Source organism: Penaeus japonicus, unplaced genomic scaffold (assembly GCF_977035675.1).
Source record: "Penaeus japonicus unplaced genomic scaffold, GWHDUDI00000001_assembly GWHDUDI00000003, whole genome shotgun sequence".
NCBI classification, from domain to species: Eukaryota; Metazoa; Arthropoda; class Malacostraca; order Decapoda; family Penaeidae; genus Penaeus; species Penaeus japonicus.
Genome location: NW_028234405.1, coordinates 26,094,353 through 26,104,352, shown reverse-complemented (window position 1 = coordinate 26,104,352; position 10,000 = coordinate 26,094,353). Strand labels below are relative to the sequence as shown.

General features: G+C 39.2%; 1 protein-coding gene across 1 annotated transcript in view; it reads right to left on the bottom strand.

The window, feature by feature from the left end:
• Nucleotides 1–158: 158 nt before the first annotated feature.
• The window catches only part of LOC122254605 (uncharacterized), a 33,113-nt gene continuing 23,271 nt past the window's right edge, over nucleotides 159–10,000 (bottom strand). The window contains exon 11 of the mRNA XM_043018368.2: nucleotides 159–9,126. Within this exon, the coding sequence (XP_042874302.2) occupies nucleotides 5,935–9,126 (3,192 nt within the window). The 3' untranslated portion in view covers nucleotides 159–5,934. The remainder of the gene's footprint in view (nucleotides 9,127–10,000) is intronic.

Below are 10,000 nucleotides of genomic sequence, written 5' to 3'. Positions count from 1 at the left end.
TAACATTGAATAAAATATAAGTTCTTTTCTTTCTTTCTTTCTTGATTACACCTCCATTTTATCCCTCAGTGGACAAGATTTTACATACTTTTAATTGAGCTCAAATATCATATTAACTCTTTAAAAGAGTGGGTAGGGCATTGAAAAAGACACAGGAGTTACTATAATCCTTTTTTACTGTGTAAGTAGTAGCTTACTGACCACAAGAGGTGCATCACTCTCTCACATAATGACAAAACCTCCACTCTCTTGTGCTACACAATTGTCAAAGAAGGTGCACTGGGAGAGAAATAAGTGTCACTAATTCTTGAGAGAGACACTCACGCACGCGCGCATGTGGCTGAACGGACACATAAAGCTGAGCTGTGAAGGATGGTGAAAAGCATATTGCATCTCATGATGGGGATATCTCCATGATGCATGCATATACCATCAGCTACCATCAATGCGAAGGAAAAAAGTACGAGTTAGTCGTCGGATGACACTAACCTATCAATCAGTTGAAATAACGAAAGACCCATTAATTCTGAGATTCCTTCCTAGGTTGCAAAAAGAAAACTGGCAATTTTCAGAAGATAAAAATAAAACAATGGGAAAAAGAATGTCTCAGAGAGTAAGAAAAATGCGTTGAAGTAGACTTAGAAAGAATTGAGATGAGAGGAAAATTATTATCATTCTATATGTAACACTTTTTCTCAGTAACTTATACACAATGTTGAAAAAATCAAGATCCTAATTCAAAGAAAGCAACAGTAGTGTCAAGAGAGATCTGCATGTGCTATACTAAATCAATGTAATTAGTAGCTTGTAAAAAAAAATTATAAAAATGACACACTAATAAGATCAATAACAAAATTGAAAAATGGTGAAGCATAAATTACAGACTTCTGTATTTCTACTCAAGTTATTATTGATTTATTTGTGGATAAGCATGTGACTTCAAAGAGACAGAACTACAGTAACATTTGTTTAATGTATACCTGGAATGAGACCTATATTTTTAATCTTCAAAGCTTTTATTCAAGCACTAGCTACTGTGAACTTTGCTTGCACCATTATAGTCATATCCCATCTAGAGATACCACTATTCTTTGAGATATAGAAAAAAATCAACCAATAAATAGTACATTATTACTGAAAAGAATAAATAACTGATACTGTTGTTTACACACACTGTAAGATGAAAACAGCTCACAAGTACATAAAGAACAGACCAAAAAGATCGAAACTCTGTAATAATTACTCTATAGAGTCAAAATGCATAAATGCAATGGGTCACCTGTTTACACTAATCATTGGAAATCCGATAGAAAAAAAATGACACTAACAATCGTTTACAGCCAAACAGAATGAAAGAAAAAAACTGGTAAGTACTGTCACTAGGAAACTGTACCACATTATAAAAAAATATAAAATAAAAAGTGCCGACTCAGCAGCTATTGAAAGGAACACGCACGCACGCACCACAGAACATGTAAGATATCCCTGATCTTTTCCTACCTTAGGCGCGTTCACCCTAAGACCTCTCGCTTTCTACCTTGCTTGAACACTGGGTAATGAAACATGGGTTATTTTTAAGAAGTCTGAAATGCGACCTTGACTTTTTGAGATATTGATAATAAAAGATGCTTACCATAAGTAAATGCAATAAAGACTTGTTCCTTAGTATTTTTTCAATCTTTTTTTTTTTTGTATTTTTTGTATTTTTTTGTATTTTTGGGTTTTGCTGTCGTCACTACAGTTAACATTTACCAGAGATTCTTGATTCAATATTAAGAGTATTCTTTACCTAAATGCACCAAAATCTTTTATTTTTTCACAAAACACACAACAAATTCTCTTTCAGACATGTTGATTTGAACAATACTCTAATCACTATTGCCTAGTCATTAACTATTGCAAGTTGCATTTTAGTACAACTAAAGAAAGGAAAGCTAGCCACTTAATTTCGATGAGTTGAAAGCAGGAAGTTTTTCTGCAAGTCAAACAGAGCAAGGTCTTAATCCCCTTACACTTGGCTTGTTCAGCAATATACATACTTTAAGAGCAAAGGAAACAAGTTATTTTTGACAAATGAAAACAAATAGAGAATAAAAAGAAATAATGTTAATTCCAAAAGTGGCTGCTTCCTAATTTTCATCATGACATTGTAACATTTCTGAAATACAATGCTCTTTACTTTTTTTTAGATAATATGCAAAGTACTTGAGTTTTCTCGCTGGTTGACAAAACAAATTCAAAGATGGAACGCTTTTGTTAAAAAACACTGCCATTCTTGCCTAAAAAACAAAATAAAATGAAGGAAGGAATAATGAAATAATAAAAGCCAGCATTTCATTAAAGGCGGATAGATGTACTACACATGAACCAAGCTTAGGAAAACCTGCCTCAAAACATCAGACGTTATTTGCCGAGCATCCAGCGCTCTTTCCATGCATTCATTGCCAGTCAAACATAATAACCAAGTAACTAGATCCAAGCTAGTGAATTTGCACTTAATAAGACTTTAGAATCAGGTATTAGCTGCAGAGACTGAATATAATAAATATGCATGTATGTATATATTGCACTCATGCTAAAAAAAGAGAAAGAAAAAGTAAGAAATAAAGTGGTACATATAAGTCCCTATACTTAGAATAACACAATAACAGGTATATAAGTCACTGTGTTCAAAAGTACAAAGAAAGGACAAAAGGAAAAACAATTATGTAAATCATTATATCAAAATAAAGAGAAAATATAAAAGTACATAAGTTACTGTATTAAAGTCACCACTGCTATATGCTACATTCCATTCCTCAGTCAACTAGTCATTTTCTTTTTGTTTTTTTTCTCACTCTCTCTCTCTCTATTGCCATTCATGCAAAACATTCTATGGGAAGTTACTCTTTGGTTCCAAGCTAGCTAATTGGGCAAAACCAATTCAATGACTCCAATTGCAACTTCTCTTCATCAGATACAGAGGCAAGTTGGAAAAGCAGTAATGACTATAAAACCCTCACACAAAAAAATAAAAACATGTGCAGTAGGTATTAAGTGAGAATGACAGTCTTTTTGTAAGTAACCTGGAAAACAAAGGAGGATAGCACATAAAGATAAGGAAAAATATCAAATAAAAAAGGGAAAATGATAAATTGACAATCATCACCCAGTAAGACATCTATGAAAGGGGAAGGAAGGGTGTGTATGGGCACTCACGAATAACATAGCTAATGTAATCTCTATAGCATAAATAACAGAGAAAATCAAGGAACAGTGATACGAAATATTTCCAACTAATAGGACATAAAAAACAGAAAAATCAATATTTTACAGATGTTGAGCTATTTACACGCACTAGAATCAGTGTTTAGCACCAGCAATTAAACTATTGGAGAATGAAGATTTGCTAAATAAATAACAGTAAGTACAACAAACTATCACAAACCTATTAATGTGAAGCTTTGGTTCATTCACAAAAAGGCAACAACAGAATTGAGTGACACTAAAATATATATAAAAATCAGCTTCACCTTGTTTACTATTCAAGCTTGCTCATAGTAGCATATATAAAGCTGACATCAGAGACATGGAGAAAACCACCATCAATAGAACCACTGACCACAAGGAAGATTTTCTAAAAGTAGGAGAAAAAAAAAAAAAGATCTTCGAACACATCTCATTTCATGTACTGGTTCTCCATGGGGTCAGAAAATCATACATTCAGGTACTATTAAAAAAGTATGTGTATGTTATACACACTACAGAAAACAAGAAACACAAATAAAAAAGGTAAGAAAGAGGGAGGGAAGGGACATTTAATCAAAATTGCTCATTATTAACAACTGCTGGGTACTGCAAACATTCTCTCAATCACCTCATTCACGGCTGATTTCCGAACTTTGCAATTTTGGCCACTGTTATCTATATACACCCAGGAACATTCAATTCGTTTCAGAATATGTAGAGCAATACCCTCAAGGAGAGACCTATAAGAGTAGTGTTCTTTAAACATTTGACAACATTTAGATTTTTTTTTGGCACACATACTACATTCTATCAGTGAAACCTCAGTCAAGCAAGAATGTTTTGTGAGTCTTTCTGCTATGCATTCATTGCTTGAGAAATAATAGAATCATCTAATTTCGAACCACCATATCATACTTTGAGTAACGAGTAACAAAATAGACTCTCATAATGAACAAACAAGTCAACCACATTCTTATAAATCATACAGGATGATAGAACACAACAATTCAAAGTAGATGAAAATTAAATGAATAAAAAGGAAACCTAATCAAAGGTCCAAAACAACAAATTCATAATTGTAAATGCCTTAACAACCGATAAAGCAAACAACAATACTCTTTAACTGGGTTTCACTGGTCAATAAAAGTTGACATTCAAATTTCTGAACACCATATACACACTCACCTTTACCATAAACACTCAGAATCATAGCAAGGTTAGGTAGTTAACTCAAAATTCCTTACTTGTAGCTATAATCAATACAATTCAGAACTGTACTTTAATCATCTGCTGGGATGAATAAACATCAACAGACAAGACGTTTAGCTTTTCTAACCTGGCTATGCTGTTAACATTCAAGCCAACAATACAAAGGCTGCCTAAGAAAAAGAAGAGAATAAGACAAGTCTTGCTAAATCATAGCACTGGTGACAAACTGTTAACAAGATTTAGAGTATGAATCTTGAAGCATAGCTTGAAGTCTATTGAAATCACAACTGACTAACATTTTCTGCAATATTTTTATAACAGATTCAAAGGGTGGAGCAATACATATTCAAAGGAGAAAACATTGAAAAAACATTTGATATTATCACGAGATAGTAACTTGCTGTATGTGTAGTGTAACCTGTGAGTAACACAGTAATTTTTGTTCAATGGAAAATTTCCAAAAAAGCAATTACTATGAACTTCAACAGCATAAAAAATGAAAGAATTATACAAGACATTTAAACCACTGGAGAGATTAATATCTGCTGAGTATCAATACTGGATGAGAAAATGCTGTGTTGATTGATGTCCAAGTATGCATTAAAACATGTTTGCTGACTACAACCCTACAGTACCATAAATAGAACTTACCATTATATATACTGAACACTGTTAAGTTTATAAAGCTTCAACCTGCCTGTTGTCACAAAAACAGGAACTTTGGCAACAAACTGCATACGGAATTTATCATGGCAATTCTTTTGTCCACGAGCGACATGATTAATATCAAAAGTTTTATTACCGCACATGATGCCGCAGCCCCTTGTTGGCTAACATGAACACACCACATAAATCCATACTAACTACCATGAGCCACACCTACAAAAATTACTCCTGTAGCACTTCAGTTTATCTACTTTACAAACACACCCATATACAACCGGGTAAAAATTGGAATACCAAATCCATGCCTTCATTCACTTAAACATATACTTGCCTCGTTGGGAAAAAGAATCACATAACAAGGTGTAAAAATGGCAGTAATTGAAATATTTTTTACCTATCTCTTAGTAAGTAGATTAAAATTGTTATTTTACGTCTGGAAATATTCACATGGCTCTGTGAAGCCAGTCCTCTGTTATAACACTTGTGTGAAATTGACATCAGTAATTCATTTAAGCTACCAAGGGAAATTGTTCCTAGCTATATTGGAAATATGATATTAATATTTCACAGCCAACAGCTACCAATAATGTTACTTATCAAAGTAGCGTTGTGTAATTGAGATGGTCCACATAACTCTGTGAAAAAATGACTAACAATTGCTTAGCTGCAACTTAGGTTGAAGTAGATACCTGTTACAGTTTGGTGCAAAAATTATGAGCTGCTGCCAAATCTAGTAGGCAATGTGGTATATCTTAAAGATAACCTGAGCAACAGGGAACTACATTCCTAAAGCTATGCCACTTCTGTTGCTGCGTGCACATCAGTGTTGCCTCATACTTCCGTAATCTGCTCATTGGGGTCTACATGACGACTCTCTGGACTCGAGGAGGAATCGGTTGATCGTTGCCTGTCTTGAACCCTGGGCTCTCCAGCCGCAGCACACTCTACCGTAACTACACTCTCTACACTGCCACTACCTGTGTCTTGGCTCCCTGATCCATTGCTGCTACTCTGACTTCCTGCACTACTTGTCACTATTGCTGAGACAGCAATGGGTGATGGTGGGGCAACAGGGGAGGGTTCACTGGGAGGAGGGGGGGGAGGCAAACTGTCAGTGGCTTCATGCGTATCCTCCATATCTGCCATGGGATTCACTGTGACTGTTATTCCTCCAGCAGTAAAGCCATGTTCATAGCCTGAGGATACTGAATTGTCAAGCTCTTCATCAGAATCCTGTTCACTCCCTGTTGTAGTTGCCATTGGGGGAGGGGGGAGGTCATCTGCTACTATGGTGCCTTCCATTTGAGTATCCTCAGATTCCTGAGGAGAGTCAGAGTCCTTCTCAGAGCTACCGTGAATGCTGCCTGGCTGTCCTGCAGTGCTACCAGAGGATGATGAGCCCATGTGTGCTAGAGGAAGCATGTCCTCTAGTCCTTCAACTTCTGAAGGGGATACAAGAGGTGGAGGTGGTGCATCTTCAGCCAAAGTGTCATTTGAAGGCATGAAAGATGTCACTTCCGGTAAGGGAGGTGGCAGTTCATTTGGAAAGGCAGCCTCATCTTCCTCGACTGGGGGTGGTGGTGGTAGATCACCACATAATCCTATGGCAACCCCCTGACTCATTGCACTGGTCTCCTGAGTCATACTTTGCTGCTGACTGCTGTTGTCACCAACCATATAGAGGGGATTAATGGTCTCCTGAGGCTGACTCTGTGTTTCTGGTATAGGGGCTCCATCCTGAGTCCCCAAACTATCAAAAGCAACTGTTGACGTTCTGTCAGGACTGGATACTTGGGGCGGTATGGGGAATTTCTCTGAATCACCACTTGGTATTGATGCATTTTCATTAACATCTTCACTTAACACTGATGCTGCTTCTACATGGCTTTCTTGTGCTGACGGATCTGTTACTTTGGTTGGACTCTGTGAGGAGGGATGCTGTGCTGGACCTTCTTTTTCTAGGCTGGACTCTTCTCTAACTGGACTTTCTGACTTGGGTGGAGACTTTTGCTGTGGAAACTTTTCTGATAAACTTTCTTCATCAGAGCTGTCAGACGATGGTGAAAAAGTCTTATCAGGACTATCATCAAATGCGACTGATTTCTTGTCTGGAGTCATTCCTAATACTACATCATCATCGGACAGGCTTGCCTCTGGACTCTTGATTGGAGTGGGGAATGATTGTGCTACAGAGGTTAACACTGGGACAACAGGGTCTTTCTCAACAGGACTTTTCTCAATAGACGATTGTCTCTCAGGATTCTCTTCCTGTACAATGCTGCTTGATACAGGTGCTATAGGTGGCACAGGTGGGGCAAATTCCTTCTCAGGACTTTCCCTTCCAGGTGGAGGAGATTCTTTAACAGGACTCTTTGTTAAGACAGGAGAACCCTTTTCAGGACTCCTCTCTGGAGATGGAGGACCCTTTTCTAAACTCATGGCTACTGGTGGGGATTCTTTTTCAGGACTTTTAACTAAAGGCAATGGAGATCCTTGTTTCTTTTCAGGACTCTTCATTAAAGGGGGAGATCCCTTTTCAGGACTCTTGGCTAAAGGTGGATAACCCATATCCTTTTCAGGACTCTTGGCTAAAGGTGGATAACCCATATCCTTTTCAGGACTCTCAGCTGAAGGCAATGCTTCCTTTACAGGACTCTTCAGCAGTGGTGGAGATTCCCTCTGCGGACTCTTAGCTAAAACTGGAGAAGCTTTATCTGGACTCTTGACTAACACAGGAGAACCCTTGTCAGGACTCTTCACTTCTGATGGAGACCTTTCCTCAGGACTCTGTTTTAAGGGAGGTGAAGGACTCTTTCTCAAGACAGGAGAAGGGCTTTTCCTAAGGGGGGGAGAAGGACTCTTCTGTTGGGGAGGTGATGGTTGCTTCATAATAAGCGGTGGGGGCTTGCTCTCTTCCTCCTTTGTAGCCACAGCCTCTTCTGGTGCAGGCTGCTTCTTCCCCACTGGTGATGGACCAATTTCTTCTAACTCTGGGCTCTTGTCCTTGGCTGCCTTCTTCTCTGGGCTGCCTTTCTTTATGACACTGGCATACATTGGGGTCTCTGATGGGCTTGGGAGCTCATCAGGCTTGTCAATCTTCTCATAGGTGGGATCTCTCTCTTGGGTGTCATAGTCACGGACCATTTCATACGTGCTCTCTGCCTCAACCTTCTTGACAACCTCATAGCCTGGCTCTGCATCCCCATCACTAGATCGCCGGCTGGTAAACTTCAACTGCTCATAGTTTGGGTCATGCTCTGATGTGGTGCGAGCATGATGGACAGCCCCCTGCAGCTCCTCATAGCCTGGATCTGCAAGTTCCACACCAGTCTTTCCCTTAACAATCTCGTAACCTGGGTCAGCTGCCTCCTCTTTGCGGTGGTGAGTGACAGTCTCATATCCTGGTTCCTCTTCTTCCTGGCTGCCCTCGTGAGCCACTGTCTCGTAGCCTGGTTCTGAGCTAGGCTGCTTGCTCTTCTCAGTGACTGTCTCATAACCTGCCTCATACTCACGGTGTTTTAAAGTTTCGTAGCCCGGCTCTGACTCTACATCAGAAGTGAGCTTGAAGGTTTCATACCCAGGGTATGTTTCCTCTGGTCGCTCCACACTGGCATATGGAGGCTCAGCGTTCTTCACTGTCTCATACCCGGGATCTGAAGACCCTCCTGAGTAGAAGTTTGATGGCAATTGAGGTATTGTCTCATAGTTTGGGTTTGGTGGAGCCCCTTGCTGTGCTGGAGGGTGTTGTGTGGCACCACCCCAAACACCTGCAGCTTCATATGATTTTGCTCGGCTGATATTTGTGACGACCTCCAGATTCCTCGTTTCTATAAGACTGTGTGTCATTGCTCCCAAGTCTAAAGACTGCCGAGGGGTTGTTGGAGGTGTGGAAGCATGGGATCCCCATCGAGCTCCCCCAATGTCTACCGAGCCACGTCGTGATGATGACACACTCCCTGCATCACTCTCGCCTCCACCAGAACTATCACCACGACTGTGTCCAGGTCGTTGTTTCTTCATGACCTGCAAGATGACAATGTATGAATGGCTTTGAAAAGAGTATAAGAACAAGGTTATATGTAATACTAAATTTGTAAAGCTGAAAGAGCATGAGAAGGTGAACTCTTGGAATACAAGGGCCAGATTCACTAATGCATTTAACCCATTCCCGACGGGGCCAATCTGGCTTAAAAAGACCAAAATTACGGGACTCTTGAATGCATAAGCCTAACGCGTTGAGATTCTCGGCCGCACTGGCCGTGAGCCAGCGATGCGCGCTGGCTCCTCCCACGCCCCGGGCTGGACAAAATAACGCGTCCCCGTCGTGTAGCCCAAAAACCACTAGACGTGTTATCTTGTCACCCATCGTTAACGGGTTAAGGGACCTTAACTCATTTTGGTGATCGTAAGTGCCGAAAGGTTGATTTACTAAGGCAGTTACGATCATGGAAAACTGAATCTTCAGGATGCCTCTAGGCACCCAGGCGATCTCCTCGTTATTGTATGAGCTAAGGATAATTTTCTATGGTTTGTAACTCCCTATAAACATACTGCACTACCAGACAATGATCTTCCTCCTTTCACAATTGAAGTAAACTTTATATAGACTCTGTGTATATAGATTATAAATATGTATCTCCAATAGTGTTTACACTATTCAGACAAATGATCATTAAATAATTGTTACTGGTAATTGCAATTGATGTGAATTAATGCTTGTTAAAAATAACTTCATATCAATATCAAATTAAATTTGTAGTGCAACACTTTTGTTTCTGTACTCAGCGGAAAAGCGCATGAGAGGTGGAAGGATGACATGACGTCATCAGGTGGGCTGGGCTGTAAATATCCAGAAACTAACTTCAACTTTAATGATTTCTGAAATAATTACAAATAT